This window comes from Acinonyx jubatus, chromosome B2 (assembly GCF_027475565.1).
Source record: "Acinonyx jubatus isolate Ajub_Pintada_27869175 chromosome B2, VMU_Ajub_asm_v1.0, whole genome shotgun sequence".
Taxonomy (NCBI): Eukaryota; Metazoa; Chordata; class Mammalia; order Carnivora; family Felidae; genus Acinonyx; species Acinonyx jubatus.
The window spans coordinates 109,905,479-109,923,472 of NC_069385.1; the positions used below are offsets into that span (position 1 = coordinate 109,905,479).

General features: G+C 49.7%; 1 protein-coding gene across 1 annotated transcript; it reads left to right on the forward strand.

Annotated features, from left to right (window-relative positions):
* The first annotated feature begins 5,784 nt into the window (after window positions 1–5,784).
* GUCA1B (guanylate cyclase activator 1B) lies at window positions 5,785–17,077 on the forward strand. Its single transcript, XM_015071150.3, has 4 exons — window positions 5,785–6,860; window positions 14,196–14,345; window positions 15,868–15,988; window positions 16,731–17,077. Exons 1-4 carry the CDS (start codon window positions 6,654–6,656, stop codon window positions 16,856–16,858), a joined length of 606 nt encoding a protein of 201 aa, XP_014926636.1. The 5' UTR covers window positions 5,785–6,653; the 3' UTR covers window positions 16,859–17,077.
* Window positions 17,078–17,994: the final 917 nt, after the last annotated feature.

The window sequence follows — 17,994 nt, forward strand, 5'->3', positions numbered from 1 at the left end:
TTCGAGCCCCGCGTTGGGCTCTGTGCTGACAGCTCAGAAGCCTAGAGCCTGCTTCAGATTCTGTGTCTCCCTCGCTCTCTGCCCCTCCCCCACTCACGCTTTGTCTCCCTCCATCTCTCAAAAATGAATAAACGTTAAAAAAAATTTTTTTTAAGTACCGACAGCAATTATTTTAAGCCAGTATAATTTCTTAACACTTCTACTTGTTAAAGCTACTCTTGCTCCTTTCCTACATTATATTATTTAGTTTTACTGCAACATTAATGAGTAGCAGAGTAGAGAAAACAGACTTTGGAGTCAGGCCTGAGTCAGATAAGAGTTCAAAGTTAACTGATTTAAACTTGGGCAGGATACTTCACCCTGTCAGAGCCTCCGTTTACACATTAGTAAAATGTAGGAAACCTCCTACCTACTAAGGTTGGAGTGTTAAAATAGATAGCTTATAAAGCACCTCACACTGACCCCAGACAGATAATGGACTGACTAAATAATAGCCGGTAGTGGAGGCAATACAAATTGGGTGCTACTCCAGACGCTCGTGTGCTGTATGTACTGTTTAAACACCAGCTGGAAAGGACCTGAGAGTATCGCTAAGGTGTGGACAACCCTTAGAGCAGCTGCGAAGTTTCATTTACTTATTTGCTTACCGAAGTTGATGCGAAGCTTAATTGAGATGAGAAAACACATAACGTGCTTATTATAATCACCACCACACATGATGCCAAGCATTTTACATAGTCATTTACAGATGCTATCTTACTTCATCTTTATAACAACCCAATAAAGTAGTTATGATGATTATCTCCATATTACAGAGCAGAAAACCAAGTTATGACCAGCCCACTTAGTCACCCTTCCAGTTTACAGATGAAGCTGAGACAAAAAAAGGTGAAACTGATTTGTGTGTCAGTTAGAGGCAGGGACAGCCCAGAACCTAATTTCCAAAGGCTAGGAGGTACTCAGAAGTCCACATATATGTTTTTTTAATTTTTTTAATGTTTATTCATTTGTTTTTGAGAGAGAGAATGAGTATGAGCGAGGGAGGGACAGAGAGAGACACAGAATCCTAAACAGGCTCCAGGCTCCGAGCTGTCTGCACAGAGCCCGAGGCGGGGCTTGAACCTACAATCTGTGAGGTCGTGACCTGAGCCAAAGTCGGACGCTTAACTGACTGAGCCACCCAAGTGTCCCATTAACTTTTTTTTTTTTTTTTTTAAGTTTATTTTGAGAGAGCGGGAGAGAAAAAGAATCCCAAGCAGGCTCCACACTGTCAGCACAGAGCCCAGTGCAGGGCTCGAACTCATGAACTGAGCTCATGATCTACACCGAAATCAGGGGTCAGCCACTTAACCACCTGAGCCACCTAGACATCCGTCAGATGTCCCCGTATTCAGTGCAGATACTCAGACCTAAAATCCAGACTTACCTCCCCTTGCACTTGAGCAGAATATACTCGTTTCCCCTAAAGCTTAGAAGTAAAGAGATTGACTAGGGGGAAAAATATCTAAGGAATAAAAGACATGATTGTGTATGAATAAAGACAAGAAGCATAATACACAGTGCAATCCTTAGAGCCTCAGGGCTGACACTGGGCCTGAGTGTCCGAGGGGGAACAGGAGAGTTGAGGCTTCAGAAATGCATGGAGGCCCAGTCCCACAGGGTCACAAGAACAACTGGCACAGAGACGATTTACATTAAGACTTGGGGCCGAGGCTCAGCAGACTGGTTCCTTGCTCTCAAACATTTCTCTTCTCCTAGAGCCAGGCTTATGGCTGACCACCTGTGATCCCCAGGGTTCTCTATGCAAATCCCTGCTCAATTCCTAACCCTGCCCTCCTTAAATCCCCGCTATTATTACTCACTTCCGGTTATCATTTCTCCATATGGCTCCTAATCCTCTTTAAAATGATATATTTATACCTCAGTAGCTCAGCAATAATTAAGGGCAGGTCATGGGCAACTGACCCACGTGAAAAGCCAATTGATTTTTAGATTCCTTGGCCAGGGGCTACATCGAGTTCCATTTCATTCATACAGTTTCTTAACTTGAGCACGGGTGCTGTGCTTTAGTCACTCCTGGGTGTTGCTTAAGTATCAGTAGATGTGAAGAGACAGGGATGATGACACTTCCTCCACACCAAGCCAGTTAGGGTGCCGGTGGCACAGAGCCACAGCAGCTGCTGGGCGCATGTTGTCTTCCGGTGTGAGGAGATGGAGAAAAGGTTGGAACTCGTTGGGCTGGGAGATCTTCAAGGCCCATTCCGTTGCCATTTCACACCAACAGGGATCTGCTGGCCCAGGCACTCTCAAAGGAACCAAAGGATTGTCCTGTAAAATTAAGCTCTGATGGCTCTCATTCATTCAGCCCTGACTGTGTGCTGAGCTTTGTTCAGTTACTCAATAAGTATTTGAGTTCCTTGCCAAGCACTGTTCTGGACCCTGGGAATTCATTGTGTATGGTGAAGTCCTCTCCTCAAGGACGTTGGACTCTGGTGAAGACACAATAAATGGGGGGTGGGGGGGTGGGGGCGGGGAAGAATAAGATTTAGTTAAGTTCTGTGAATAAAATAAGATAGTGTCAGAATTACTTGAATGGCTACCTGAGGTGGGGTTGGGACATTTCCAAGGAGAGGAGAGTGGTCCAGAAGACAGCCATGTGAAGCCACGGGGGAAGAGCAGCGGGAAGGTCAATGGCACGGCCTCTGTGTGTGTGTCTGGGGACCAGGACAGAGGAACATGAAGGCCAATCAGGCAAGGACTAGATCACATACTGCATCGTGGCTGCGGGAAGAGTGCAGATTTAATTCTGAGTGTGACTGGGAAGCCACAGGAAGGTTTGGGGCAGGAGAGTGACCGATCTGGTTTAGGCTTTAGAACATACTACTGTCCAGGGGGCAGAAGCACCAGGTAGGACCTGCTGCTGGGGACCAGGTGTGAGGACATGGCCTAGGCGAGAAATGCAGTAACGGAGGCAATGAGAAGTGGCAGGATTCAGAATATGGTTTGGAGATAGAGCTGACGGAATGGCCTACTAGTAGATTGAAATGAGATCTAAGAGAAAGAAGATTGAAGAATGGGTCTTAGTTTTGGGACTAAGCAACTGGGTAAATGGTAATGCTATTGCTGAGGTGGAAAAGGGTTGGGGAGGAATCTAGGGAGGGAATCAGGAGTTTGATTTTGGCCTTGCCATGTTTGCAATCTGAGTAGAGATGTCTCTTCGGCAGCTAGTTGTTCTGGGGAGAGATCCAGGCTGCAGGTACAAATTTGGAAGCGATTAGCCTGCAAATGGTATGTAATGTGATGAGTGAACTCCCCTGGGGAGGGCATAGGTGGGGAGGTGAGAAGAGAACTTCCAGAACAAGCCTGGAAGCCCCAAGCACAAAGAGATTTGTTCAACAGGAGGAGGTGCTAGCAAAGGAGATGAATAGTCAGTGAGATTGGAGTGAACTCAGAGGAGTGTGGTTTCTTGAAACCTAGAGTGTTTGAGGAAAGAACTCGTTGATTGAACTGGGATGAGTCTGTTGACAGACTGAGTGAAAAAAAGCAGGTCTTTGGTGACCACTTCTCCATGGAATGACAAGGATGAGCATCCCACTGGAGTAAATTGGAGAGAGAATAAGAGGAGGACATGGGGCACCTGGATGGCTCAGTCGGTTGAGCGTCCGACTTCACTCGGGTCATGATCTCGCGGTTTGTGAGTTCAAGCCCCACGTCAGGCTTGTTGCTGTCGGCCTGTCAGTGCAGAGTCTGCTTTGGATCCTCTCTCCCCCTCTCTCGGCCTCTCTCTGCATGTGCTCTCCCCCCCCCCCCAAAAAAAATACTTTAAAAAATGTTTAATTTATTTCAAAATAAGGAAGGAAGGGGAAAAATAAAAAGGGGAGGAGAGAGGGAGGGAGGAAGGAAGGAAGGAATGGAGGAAGAGAGGTAGGGAAGGAAGGAAGGGGGGTAAGGAAGGAAGGAAAGGGAGGGAGGAAGGAACGAGGGAAGGAAGGAAGAGAGTACAGTCCAGACTGGATTATATTCATCTTTATACCAATGGGTGACAAAATATTTTTAATATTTATTTACTGAATATTTATTTTATGATTCGTGAAGGCAAAAGCATATGAAAGTCCCATAATGGGACCCTGAATGTGGAGTCAAGGAAGGAGTTTTGTTTTTTGTTTTGTTTTGTTTTGTTTAATAAAGGTGATATTAAGGCCGTTCTCAGGCAGAAATGATCCATTAGAGAAGGATAAACTGAGGATGGAGAAGAGAAAGGGAATAACTGGGAGTGAAGTGCTTGGATAGGCAGAGAGAGGAGACCTAGCTGACGAGCTTACAGGTGGAGAGGGAAAGGGCCACTGCTTCCATCAACCCAGGAAGAAGGTCAAGTGTGTGGGCACAGGTGCAGAGAAATCTCCTGGGAAGATGAAGTGGTCGTCTGATGCATCTGTTTCTCTGTGAAGCAAAGCTTGTAACAAGGTCATCAGCTGAACGCGAGAGTGAGTGAGGTCTGAGGGCAGGCGGCTTGTGGAAAAGTCATCTCAGGAGGGGGAGAGTGACATCAGCGGGGACTAGCATGTACTACCGTCACCTCCTGGGTGCAGGTGAGCTGTTAGCGAACGGTTAGTGGCTTTAGCCAAGGTTGGGTTTTGCCAACCAAGTACTTAGAGGGAGAGAGGAGCACAAAGGTCAAGGTCATGGCAAGGAAATGGCAAGAGCCCTGGGCCGTGGGTGAGGATAAGGAGGAAAGCGAGGATACGAACAGGGTGACGGATGTTAAAAAACAAAGAGATCAGCAAGTTGCAAGTCTCCGGCTGGTGCGTTGTTGGGTGAAGGTGTTAGAGCTAGAGGGAGGCCACGGTGATGTTTGAATGTTTCGGAGGTGGTTCAGAAATGCGTGACTGCGAGGCCTATGGTAGCGGTGCCCAGACGTCAGCGTGCGTTGGAAGTACGTGGAGGGCTTGTCCAAACACAGATCGCTAGGCCCATGCGCAGGGTTCTTGGTTCAGTAGGGGAGAGGAGACCTGAGAATTGGCATTTCTAACAAGCTCCCAGTTGCTGCAGCTGCTGCTGGCCCAAGGGCCAAAGTGAACGGGAGGCCGAGGTGGGGTGGAAGAAGAGCTCAGGGACCTTTGAGGCCGGAGCGTGGGATGGATCCACTATCTACCTGGATGTCACGTCACCAAGCTGGTGCTCTGAGACAAAGCAGTGAAGTCACCAGTCAGGGCAAGTGGGTAGAGTCACCCGTGGCTTTAAAGAGATTGGCATTTTTGAGGGAGAAAAGAGGAAAAAATGGAGGCAACAGTTAGGAGCAGGGAGGCGATGAGCCGTACTCTCCTGACCCCAAAGGATGTGGCAGAAAGATCCATGAGTGCTTGGAAGGATGACAGGAAGTGGGGCTCCTACTTCACGAATGGCAGTGAGGCACTGGGCGGCTCAGTCCCTTAAGCATCCGACTTCAGCTCAGGTCAAGATCTTGCGGTTTGTGGGTTCCAGCCCCACGTTGGGCTCTGGGCTGACAGCTTGGAACCTGCTTCAGATTTTGTGTCTCCCTCTCTCTCTTCCCCTCCCCTGCTTGTGCTTTCTCTCTCTCGCTCTCTCTCTCTGTCTCAAAAATAAAAACCTGACAAAAAATGTTTTTAAAGGAATGGCAAAAACTTAGAAGAACTTCAAGAGATTAGGGATGAATGGAGGTGGGGGGCAGGGGGGTACGTGCGCGAGGGAGTCAGGCCTGGGGGTGTACAGAACAATTCGGGAGTGACTAGTCAACGGGAGACAGGCAGTGTCACCCCTGAGATTACAAGACCCCCTGGAACAACTCCTAAAATCTAGAAAAGTGCATTCGATTTTCTGGTTTCTGGAAGGTATCATTTTAATATTACATTAAGATAAGCACGAATATATAATTGATTCGGAACAAATTCGCAAACATAAAAGTAAGAGCCTTCAGAGATCTTTTAAGCCGCGCTCACAGATCCTTCTCACATATTCACACTTAGGAGAGAAAGTAGGGAACGCCTTGTTTCTAGGTCTTGGGTGAAGGGTGTTGGAAGGAAGCATTTGTACTTTAAGTTGGAAAATGGAAAACTTGAAGACTCAGGGGTGTCTGGCCCTGAGCTCGGGGACGGAACTGCCCACCTGGAGGCCTTCACATCGTAGAATCTGCTGCTTCTCACTGGCCCATGTGAGTGAGGCCCAGGTCACCAGCGGGCTCTATCTTACGGGCTAGGAGTTGGTCTCGCTCCCTCTCTGGACTTCAGAGTCTCCTGTGTCTCCAAGATGGGCCTCTCTGGAACAGCACGGTGCCCAACTAATGGAACAGGGAGCATGTGTGAGATGGTAGGGTGTCCGTTTCCTGCCCTTCTCCCCCCTTGAGAATCTGCCAGGGTGGCGTAGTCACGGGGTTGACAAGAGTGAAGGGAGGGGTGAGGCTGGGGGAGCTTAGCTGACTGGGGGTCAGACCTTCCAGGGGAATCTTCTAATGATCTTAGGGCGCTTAGCTGGCCCGGCCCCGCCCCCTGCCGCCTGCCCCTGCGCTGCCCAGTGGCCAGGAGATGAGGAAGAGGCCGGCCAGGCAGAAGAAAGGGAGGAAGAGGGCCCCGGCCTAAGGCATCAATCGGCAGAAGCCCAGGAAGAGGCACAGACCCCCGACATCCCTCCAGGCCGCGATGGGGCAGCAGTTCAGCTGGGAGGAGGCGGAGGCGGCCGGCGAGATGGACGTGGCCGAACTCCAGGAGTGGTACAAGAAGTTCGTGGTGGAGTGCCCCAGTGGCTCTCTCTTCATGCATGAGTTTAAGCGCTTCTTCAAGGTCACAGGCAACGAGGAGGCCACCCAGTACGTAGAGGGCATGTTCCGAGCCTTCGACAAGAATGGGGTAAGGCACTGAAGGGGGTGCGGGGGACAGCTTGTTTCCCACTGAGCTGAAGGAGCATCACCGGTGGGAGGGAGCGGCCCGTCCCCAGTCCCCCTGCTCTGCTCTCCATTTCCTGCTCACGTTTCCTGTCTCTCTTTCCCCAAACTCTTCTCTCTCCCCATCATTTGGTCCCTTCCCGTCTTTCCTTCTCTCCTCCCCATCTCATCTTCTCTCCCCTGTCTCTCTGCTCTTCTGCCTCCCTCTGTCCACCTGCTGAGAGGAGGTGGGCTGGGCAGAAGGGCACACAGTCCAGTCCTCAATTGGTGTATTTTTGGCCAAGGCTCTACAGCCCAAGGACCTGGTCTCCCACACCCACCAGAGCCCCTGTCACTCTAAAGATAAGGAGCTAAAGAGCTGTCCCAAAAGGATGAGCTCTCTTGGTATAGACTGTGATCCCCCTTCGTTGGGGTCCTTGGAATTGAGACTGGTCAGGTCTTCCCTTCCAGCATGCTGGGAGGGCCTCCTGCACTGACCGGGCAGTTGAACGGATCATGTAAAAGTCCCTTACAACTCTCCAAGCCATGGAAGATTCCATGAGATCATTCCACCACAGGATTTCTTTAAGCCTTCCAGTGGCACCTGCAGCTGAGAAGATACTGCATTTTGTCAATCCACCCCTGGAAATAGAATTCAGAAATGGAAACCCGTTCGTTATTTAAGGCTTTCAGTCCAGGGCCTCCACGACCCTTCAAATCATTCGATTTGCCTCAAGTACCTACTTCAGCCCCCCCCACCGAGTTGAGGGGGGGTGGTTGTTGGACCTAGATAATTAATCTGGGGAAAGCCTCTGTACTTTTTATTTATTTTTTATTTTTTTTTAACATTTATTTATTTTTGAGACAGAGAGAGACAGAGCACGAACGGGGGAGGGGCAGAGAGAGAGGGAGACACAGAATCGGAAGCAGGCTCCAGGCTCTGAGCCATCAGACCAGATCCTGACGCGGGGCTCGAACTCACGGACCGCGAGATCGTGACCTGAGCTGAAGTCGGACGCTTAACCGACTGAGCCACCCAGGCGCCCCACCTCTGTACTTTTCCATGCGTGGAGAGCTTCACTTTCTAGGCTTAATCACTGGGAAAGCCTGTTAGTATCTGACCTTGTCCGGGTACCAGTTAGCATGCATCTGTAAGGGGATGGAGGGTGGGGTAGCGTCAGGGCAACAGAAACCTCCTTAGAGATAAAACCTATGGACTCCCTCGTGGGGCACAGAGTACATTCAGACTTCTCCAAGCTTCTCTTCTGCCCCCTCTCCTCCGAGCCTTCTGCAGCCCATTTAATGATCCAAATGAAATGAAGAGAAAACTGGGACAAGAGGAAGTGAGCTGATTTGCCCAAGGTCGTATACTCAAGGGTCCTGACTCCCAGTCGAGTGTGCCTGCTTAGAAGGCAGTTTGTTTTGTTTTGTTTTGTTTTTAAGAGAGAAAATGGTTTTAAAACAAACCAGATCACACACAAGATTTGCTATCATAAATGTATCAATCTTCCCCACATTCACCTAAAAATTCAGTAGGATAGCAACTCAAGATCCAAAAGGGATTGTCAAGGGACACCTGGGTGGCTCCGTCAGTTAAGCGTCCAACTCTCGGTTTCGGCTCAGGTCATGATCTCGGTTCGTGAGTTTGAGCCCCGCGTGGGACACTACACTGGCAGCATGGAGCCTGCTTGGGGCTCTCCCTCTCTCACTGCCCCTCTCCTGCTTGTGTGTGTATGTGCCCTCCCTCTCTCTCTAAATAAAGAAACTTAAATGGGGAGGGGGGATTGCCAAGCCTGTGGGCCTGGTACAGCTGTACTCCAAATTATATTCATTGTTGTTTTCCTTTCTTTAGAACTTTTATTTTTGATGGTATTTCAAATGTATACCAAGTTGAAAGAATAGCATAAGTAACTCCTATGTACAATTTGTCCAGTTGTACCTTTTGCCTCATTTGCTTGATCGTTCTGTGCGTGTGCGTGTCTGTCTTTCTTTGGAGGAAGTTGGAGACATCACATCCTTTTACCCCTAAGTATTTCAGTGTGTTCTTTCTAAGAACAAGGACGTGCTCTTAAATAACCTAATACAAAGATGAAAATCAGGAAATTCAATATTGACCCAATTCTATTAGCTAATCCATATTCAAGTTTTGTCAATTTGACATGTGATGTGTTCTCTATATTGCTTGCTTGTTTTTCTTATTTGGAGCGGGGGGCGGGGGGGTGGGATCTGATCACGCATTGCATTTACTTGTCCTGTCTCTAGTCTTTAATTGAGAACCTTCAATGCTTAGCTTTTGTCTTATTTGACGCTGACATTTTTGAAGATTGCAGGCCAGTTAATTTGGTAGAACATTCCACAATTTGGGTTTGTTCAGTGTGGCTTTGTGATTAGACTCAGGTTTTCCATTTCTGGCAGAAATGCCCCAGGAATGATCTCATGTCCTTCTCAGTGCCCCCTGTCGGGGGCACATGATGTTGGTTTGTCCCATTACAGGGGTTGGTTACATGATGTCTGCCAGGTTTCTCCCCCGGAAAGTTACCATTTTTCCTTTGTAATTGACAAGCATCTTATAGGGAGCTACTTTGAGAGGAGTCAATATCCTGTCGCTCCTCTGATTTTCATCTGCTAGCTTTGGCATCCATCGATAGTTTTCGCATTCTATCATCCCTTCTCCATTTATTAACTGGAATTCTGTTGAGGAAAAGCTTTCCAGAGGTGTGGTAAGTTCCTCTGTCAGGGACTGAGCCTTCTTTCTTTCTTTTCCCGCTTAGTTTCTGTCTCCAAACCCACACCCGTCTCCACTCCCCACATTGGCACCATCTTTAGGTTAGTGAGTCCGATTTCTGGGCAACTGGTCTGAGCTTTTGGAGACAAATGAAATCAGGAGTTCGTAGATACAGCTCACATGTCCAAATCTGAGGTGACAGCGTGGCGCCTGGGTGGTTCAGTGGGTGAAGCGTCCGACTTCGGCTCGGGTCATGATCTCACGGTTCGTGGGCTCCAGCCCCACGTCGGGCTCTGTGCTGACAGCTCACAGCTTGGATCCTGCTTCCGATTCTGTGTCTCCCTCTCTGTCTCCCCCCTCCTCCACTCATGCTCCCTCTTTCAAAAATGAATAAACATTAAAAAAAAATTTTAACCTAGGGTGATAGAAATGGGAGTTTGGTGGAGGCAAAGAGGCCAGAGCGCCTCATCCCTGCTACGCCTCTCCCTTGCCACACTCTTCTCTCCAGTGGTTGCCCTGCGATGCACTGGGATGGAAGCAAAGGGAAGGTGAAATCAAATGTCATTTGGGATCCTTATGTAACGTGCGCTAAGGCCGGGGCTGGTGCACAAATGCAGCCAATTCAGGGAGAAATGGGGCAGGTAATCCCACAGAGCAGATCACACGCCTGTCACTTCTGCTCCTACTCTTGAGTGGACAGAGGCATTTCCATCATCTTCCCATTGCTCTGTGGGTAATTGAAGCTGACGAGGGCCCGGCACAGAGCGTGAGATGAGTCCCAGCTGGGAGCTTCCCAGGACTCGTCCTGGGGTCGGAGCAACTTTACAGCTGAGGTCACTCCTCCGGAAGGGCTAACTCTAGTGTGCCTCATGGGAGGCAAGGGCTCATTGTGGTAACCGTGTCATGTTGAGGGAGGATGCTGTCAGGACAGAATGTTCTAGACGAAGAATGTGGGAGAATCCATAGAGCTGGAGAGGAAGGATTTATCAGTGGTTTTTGGTTTTTTGGTTTTTCTCTCTGTGGTGCTAGATACAAGGCTCTTTTTTTTTTTAATTTTTTTTTTTAATCTTTATTTATTTTTGAGAGAGAGACAGAGTGTGAGCAGGGGAGGAGCAGAGAGAGAGGGAGACACAGAATCAGAAGCAGGCTCCAAGCCCTGAGCCGTCGGCACAGAGCCCGATGCGGGGCTCAAACTCACGAACCATGAGATCATGACCTGAGCCGAAGTTGGACGCTCAACCGACTGAGTCACCCAGGCGCCCCAAGGCTCATTTTTTTTAGACAGTCATATACCTTGAGAGGAGTAAGAAAGTTCTCAACTTGAACTAGAAAAGACATGTAGCTTGAAAGGCTCTGCCATTTCCAGAGTGGGCTTCCCTTGAGCAACTTATTTAACCTCTCTGAGTCTCAGTTTCCTCATCCATAAAGTGGGTATAACAAACCTGAGAGAAATGGTGTGTGTGAAATAGACGGTTCCTACCAGCCATTTTGCTTTCTTTCTTTTTTATTTATAACCCTTTTTTAAAGTTTATTTATTTATTTTGAGAGAGAGAGAGAACACGTTGGGGAGGGGCAGAGACAGAGGGAGAGAGAGAATCCCAAGCAGGCTTCTCACTGTCAGCGCACTCGAACTCACAAACCGTGAGATCATGACCCGAGCCAAAGTTGGACACTTAACTGACTGAGCCCCCCAGACACCACTACCAGTCATTTTGCATACATTTTCCTACTCTTATTTAAAAAAAAACATAAGGTTAATTTTTAGCAAACTTAATAAGTAACAATTACTGATGAAAATAATCTTTTAAAGAACAACCAATCATCACGGCGTATACCTTAAACTTACACAATGTTCTTTAAAAGGCCATTAGGCAATTATATCTCAACAAAGCTTGCGGGGGAGGGGCGGTTGTTGGAAACAAGCCGGATAACCTTCAATGAGTGAGTAGAATAAACGGGGGGCTATTCATGCAGTGGAGGACCACTCAGCAATAGCAGGGAAGGGAGTGCTGATACACTCAACAGCTTGGGTGACTCCCCAGGGCTTTTTGCACTGAGCACAACAAGCCCACCTTAAAGGGCTACATACTGTGTGATTCCATTTGTATACCATTCTTCAAGTGGATACGCTATAGTGATGGAGATCAGATTAATGGCTGCCAAGTCTGGTCGGAGGAAGGAGGTAACTCTTAAGTGGTAACAGAGAGCGTCCTTGTATTGATATTTGATACTACTCATAGCTTCATGTGTGACAAAATCTCATAGAATGATAGACTGACACAAACAGCGGATTAAACACTAGTGAAAAAAAAAGAAAAGAACAGCCATTGCTAAGAACCTACCCTAAAGAAATTACCAGAGATATAAGAAATATATATATATATACACACACAATATATATATTGTAAATACATATATACACACAATATATATATTGTAAATATATATGTACACACACAATATATATATATTGTAAATATATATATATACATATATATATATATATACACACACACAAAGATGTTCATTGTGTAACATAAAATATTTAAACCAGGTTCATTCAGCACAAGGGACTGCTTGAGGGGAGTACCCCTCAAAAAGATAAAAGGTATGATTTCAATTAATTTTAAAGACATGGGGCATTTTAAGATAAAAATCCAGGAAATAACATAGCTACAGTCTGACCTCGATTAGGTAAATACATGGTGGGGGGTGTGGAAGACCAGAAGTAACCGCATAAAAGATGTTGAAATAGACACTTTGGGGGGCACCTGGGTGGCTCAGTCGGTTGAGCATCTGACTTCGGCTCAGGTCATGATCTCACGGTTTATGAGTTCGAGCCCCATGTCGGGCTGTGTGCTGATAGCTCGGAGCCTGGAGCCTGCTTGGGATTCAGTGTCTCCCTCTCTCTCTGCCCCTCCCCCATACTCTCTCTCTCTCTCTCTCTCAAAATAAACATTAAAAAATAACTTAAAAAATAATGATGGCCAACATGATATATATATGTATATATCTATATGTATATGTATATATGTATATATACATATATATATCATGTTATATATATAGCTATATATATAGTTCTATATATATATGTGACATGACACTTTGGGTGTTGAGGTGGGCTCGTTTTGTTTTCTTCTTGGTTTTTCCTTAGGCTTTCTAATTTGCCTCATGTTCTGCTGTGTTCTGTGGTTTACTTGTTGCTCACCCAAGCACCCCTTGATCTGGGGGTGGGGCCGCCTGAGTGGCATGACCCAGTAGGACAGAGGCGCTCTGGGCCAGTGATGTCATTTCTGATGACAAAGTCCTGTGAGCGACAGCCACTCCTGGGAGAGTGATGACTCAGCTTCTGGCTTTGGAGAGCTGAGGTCCCCACCCTCAGAAGACGGGAGGAAGGGACGCCTGGGTGGCTCAGTCGGTTGAGCATCCGACTTCGGCTCAGGTCGTGATCTCGCGGTCTGTGGGTTCGAGCCCCGCGTCGGGCTCTGTGCTGACAGCTCAGAGCCTGGAGCCTGTTTCAGATTCTGTGTCTCCCTCTTTCTCTGACCCTCCCCTGTCATGCTCTCTCTCTGTCTCAAAAATAAATAAATGTTAAAAAAAAAAAATTTAAAAAAAAAAAAAGAAGACGGGATGGAGCACCCATAAGCGGGAACACCCTTGTGAGGCTCACCCTGACCAGCCCACTGTGGACACCATCACCGCAAGCCTCTCCCCTCACACTCGACTGGCGTAGAAGGGCAAGAAGCAGGTGTGCCCCCTGCCTCTTGTTGACTGCTTTTCGAGTAATTGTTGCCACATTTGTGTTAGAAGGAGTTTCAGTGACCTGGTCAGAGTCGCCACAGAAGCAGACTGTGCCCGTCTCCTACCTCTGGGGAGTTAGCACCTGAGCTCTGTCTCCCGCCCTCCTTCCTGGGTGGGGACAGGGGGTGCCTGTCCTTCAGGGAAGGTAATGTCCACACGGGGCTGGAGCCATCGCCTGTCTGCCTCCCCTCGGGCTCGGAAGGTGTAAAAGGATAAAGGACATTTTTGCCATGAGCACTGCTTTCTCATCTTCCAGAGGTGCCTTAGTCCCAGATTGAAATTAAGTCAATCACGTATTCGTTGATTCATAAATACTTTTGAGACCCTGACTCTGCACATAAGTGGCGCCATGCTAAGCACAAAGGGGAGACAAAGGCAACGTAAGCCCCTCTTTTCTCCAGGAGCATATGTAGAATACAGCTCAAGAATGAGACTTACGAAACGGCCAAAAGGCGATGCCAGAATAAGGCCCAAACTGTGCGGATTAAAGTGTAAGTGTTGTGAATGTTAGAAGAGGGAGCAAGAGAGACAGAACACTGTAGGTGGTCAGAGAAGGAGGGCTTCCTGAAAGAGGGGACCCTTGAGCTGGGCCTTGAAGGACGGGTAGAGTTGAGTGATCACAGAGTGGGAAAGGATGCCGGGGTGGAGAACAGTACCAGCGAGGCCATTGAAGCCACATGGATGGCCAGAAGCAAAGCCTTGGATTTGTAGGCACGGACGGCCCAGCATAGGGCCCTCGCCTGAGCTCTGGGGAAGGCGGGAGGGACCTCACAGCTCCCACTCCCGCTGCAGGACAACACCATCGACTTCTTGGAGTATGTGGCCGCCCTGAACCTCGTGCTGAGGGGCACCCTGGAACACAAGCTGAAGTGGACCTTCAAGATCTATGACAAGGACCGCAACGGCTGCATCGACCGCCTGGAGCTGCTCGACATTGTGGAGGTCGGCATCCGCCCGTGGGGCCTGGGCGCATGAGCACTACTGGGCTCTGAGGCCCGGCCCCTCAAGTGGGGGCCCCCGGGGCTGGGGTGGGGGAAGGAGCACGGGGATCATTCGGAGGGTGCTTTCTGACAAAGGTCAGAATTAAGCTAGAAATCCACTACAAAAAGACACCTTAAAAAAATCCCCATCTGTTTGGAAATAAGGCGGTACACTCCTAACTCCTCCATAAATGAAAGACGTTACATCACATGCATATACGCACCAAGTGCACGGAGCCAGATTATAATGCTCACGTAACATAATCGGCTGTGGAGTGCGGCCGACGCTGGACTTGTAGAGCATTTTAGCGCCTTAAAAGGTAGATGTCAGAAAATTAAGAGGCTGGAAATCGCTGATGTTAGAAGTCATCTCAAGAAATTAGTAAAAAGAAGAGTAAATTAATGAGAGGCAATTAAGAGGTGAGAGGCATGAGGCATGAGAGGTGCCAATGAGAGGCACCTGGGTGGCTCGGTCGGTTAAGTGTCTCTGACTTCGGCTCAGGTCATGATCTCACAGCTCGTGAGTTCGAGCCCCGGGTCGGGCTCTGTGCTGACAGCTCAGGGCCTGGAGCCTGCTCCGGAGTCTGTGTCTCCCTCTCTGCCCCTCCCTGACTCATGCTCTCTCTCTCTTTCTCTCTCTCTCTCTCAAAGTAAATAAACATTACAAAAAGTTAAAAAAAAAAAAAAAAAAAGCAATGAGAGTAGAAGAAAGAACCTACTATAGCACAGACTGACCCCTGACCTGCGTCACCCTGTTACCGCCCTAGAACTGCACTCCCAGGGGGCGGTTGTCTGCCCATTTCACAAAGAAGTCGCCTCGGGGCAGTTCTGTGGTTTGCCCGAGTTCATCCATCCCAGGAGGCACTGCGGCTGGCCCTAGCCCCGGGGCTCTCAGACCCGGGTCAGTGGGACCCACATTGTGCCAGGCACTGCACTGGGCAGTGAGGGCCTAGGGATCGACAAGACAGGCTCTGTCCACGGAGCTCCCCATCAAGGAACTGAGGAAAACCCTCACATTTGTCTGTCTCTTCCCCATTTCACTTCACCAACGCCGCCTCATGGGGAGAGGAAACAGGGCAAGGCAGAAACCTGTCCTTTCCCTCGACCAAACGCCGGTATCCCCCCTCGTCCTGTTTTACACACACGTCCATAAGTATCCTCTTTTCCCCTCTGGGTCTCCATCTCCTCCTGGGCAAAGTGGACTTGGGAACATCACAGTGCCGGGTCCATCCCTCACTGAGGGTCTTGGGTTTCACTTTGACAGTCACAGGGCATCAGGGTGAAGTGGCCTATGAGGCCTGACACTCTTCAGCTGGAACTAGGCCAGTGGGACCCTGAGAGAGCAGCCTGAGGACAGGTGGATTTTTATTTGGGTCTGGGGCCTGTGGTCCTACAGTGCACAGGCTGGGGGGCAGCGCTGGGGACGCAGGGCTGAGGGCCTGGCAGAGGGAGGGAGGGAGGGAGCTGGTGGTTTTCTCTTGCAGGCAATCTACAAGCTGAAGAAAGCCTGCAGGGTGGAGGAGGAGGCCGAGCAGCAAGGACAGCTGCTCACACCCGAGGAAGTGGTGGACAGGATCTTCCTTCTGGTGGATGAGAACGGAGATGGTAAGGGGGCGGGGCTGCCCACGCCACAGCACCCCTACTTTCTGGCCCTGCGACCTTGGGCAAGGCCCGCCACCTCCCAGCCACTGTTATCCTCATCTGTGAGCCGGGTGCAGAGAGGAGGACGCAAAATAACAGGGGCGTAACTGGCACATGATGCGATGTTCGCCAGAGTGATTTAAGCCCCGGCCGGAGTTGCTGATGCTGGCCCGGCAAGCACAGCAAGAGAATAGGAGCTTTGGACTCAGGCAAACCATTTAAACTCCTAGCATGGCCTCAGTTTTCTCATCTGGAAAATAGGGATAAAAAATGCTCCAGAGGAATAAATAGGGTAAATGTATTTGAGAGATGGGCATAGGATAGCCCCCCCTGCCCCCCAAGGCTATTTAGGCCTCCTCCCTGCAGCTGGACGCACCAGCCCCAAGGCTGTGGAGGGAGGGAGCTGGCTGGGGACACACCCGGAAGAGCCCTCAGGACCATTTTGAAGGCACCGTGGGCAAAAGGAAAGCTTAAATTCCTTTGCAAAGCAAGCCCCTTAAAGAGACCCTTGAAGCCTCCGGGAGACTCCTGGAGAATTGGAGAGTTGACAAGCCCCGAGTTTGGGCCCTGGGACTGCAGGCCCGTTTGTATACGAGGCTTAGGTTTGTGCAAGAGGACGCGCCCTGGGAGGGAAGGCCTCTCCTCTCGCCCCCGACCCCATTTCTTCCACTCTCCCGCATGACCATCTCTCCTACCCCTTGCCCAGGCCAGCTGTCTCTGAATGAGTTCATTGAAGGTGCCCGTCGTGACAAGTGGGTGATGAAGATGCTCCAGATGGACATGAACCCCGGTGGCTGGATCTCTCAGCAGAGGCGGAAAAGCGCCATGTTCTGAGGGGTCTGGGGCCTTCGGGAGTCCACAGGCCCCTCCAAGACTCCGGGTTCACCAGGTTTCCAGAGTAGTGGGAGGGGCCCTGGCTCAGCCTGTGTATGCTCACTCTTATCTGCCCCCCCCCCCCATGAAAGGGGTTGGAACCAAGCAGGGGGTAGGGGCCGTTGGGCTGAAGTGGCCAATGGGAGACGGTCCACTGGGAGGATGTACTGGGGTGGTGAAGGGAACTGGTTTCCTCTGTCTCCCTTCAACTGCTTCTGGAACAAGTATGTGTTGGCGGCGGGGGGTTGGGGGGTGGGGGGGCGGTTTCCACAGTCTCCTACAGGGTTCTCAGCCGGAAGCAGGGGGATACTGGGAGGGTGGGGCTGGGGGGGTCCCAAAGACCAAATTAGCAACGAGAGTGCCCACACAGTGTGACACAGAAATAGGAGTCGGGGGGTGAGTGTGATAATAATTACACCCCTCCCCCAGGATCCTGAGGAGTTCATGGGGAGGGCTCTTGCCTCCCCCTCCCCAACCTGTCCTCACCAGGGGTGTCAACAAGGGAAAACTGTATCCTGTAAGGCCCTGGTCTTCCTGTCCTTGGAGGGGTCGGCTGTGCTTAAAGGGGCTGTTTCAGCTCTGCCCTGGTGCTGCTCCCCCAGTCCCTGCTGTCAACCCACACCCCCACACAGTCCTTCTGTCCCTGTCCCTACCCCTCATCCACACTCTGCACCCCCCCAACCACACCCCCAGCCCCCACCCCCCTGCCTCCTGCCCCCTGCCCCCTGCCCGTGCATGGACCTGCCAGGATTCCCAGCCACAAGCCGGATGTGTCTCCTTGAAGGCTGGGGAAACCTCTCTCTGTCTCTGGGGAGAACTGGTCGTAGGCCCGGCTTTGCCTCCAGCCGCTATGTGACCCAAGGCGACCATTTCTCTCTCCCTAACCTCAATTATCTCATCCGTGAGCAGGTTGGACTGAACAGGCAGTGCTCAGATAATTATTTGTTATAGATGTGGAATTGTTTTGTTATACAAACTCTGTATGCGACCCTAGTGTACAAACTAGATTTAAAGGGAGTCCCTCTGGTTGAAGAGGGGTGCTGAGGAACTCAGAACAGGAACTCGTTCGAATACATACGTTTTTATGTTGATGGAGG

Excerpts from the sequence above, each read along its gene's own strand:
- GUCA1B (XM_015071150.3), top strand. The coding sequence starts at position 6,654 with ATGGGGCAGCAGTTCAGCTGGGAGGAGGCGGAGGCGGCCGGCGAGATG. Across the intron at positions 6,861-14,195 it reads GAGCCTTCGACAAGAATGGG|GACAACACCATCGACTTCTT; the intron begins GTAAGGCACTGA and ends CTCCCGCTGCAG. Across the intron at positions 15,989-16,730 it reads GGTGGATGAGAACGGAGATG|GCCAGCTGTCTCTGAATGAG; the intron begins GTAAGGGGGCGG and ends CCCCTTGCCCAG.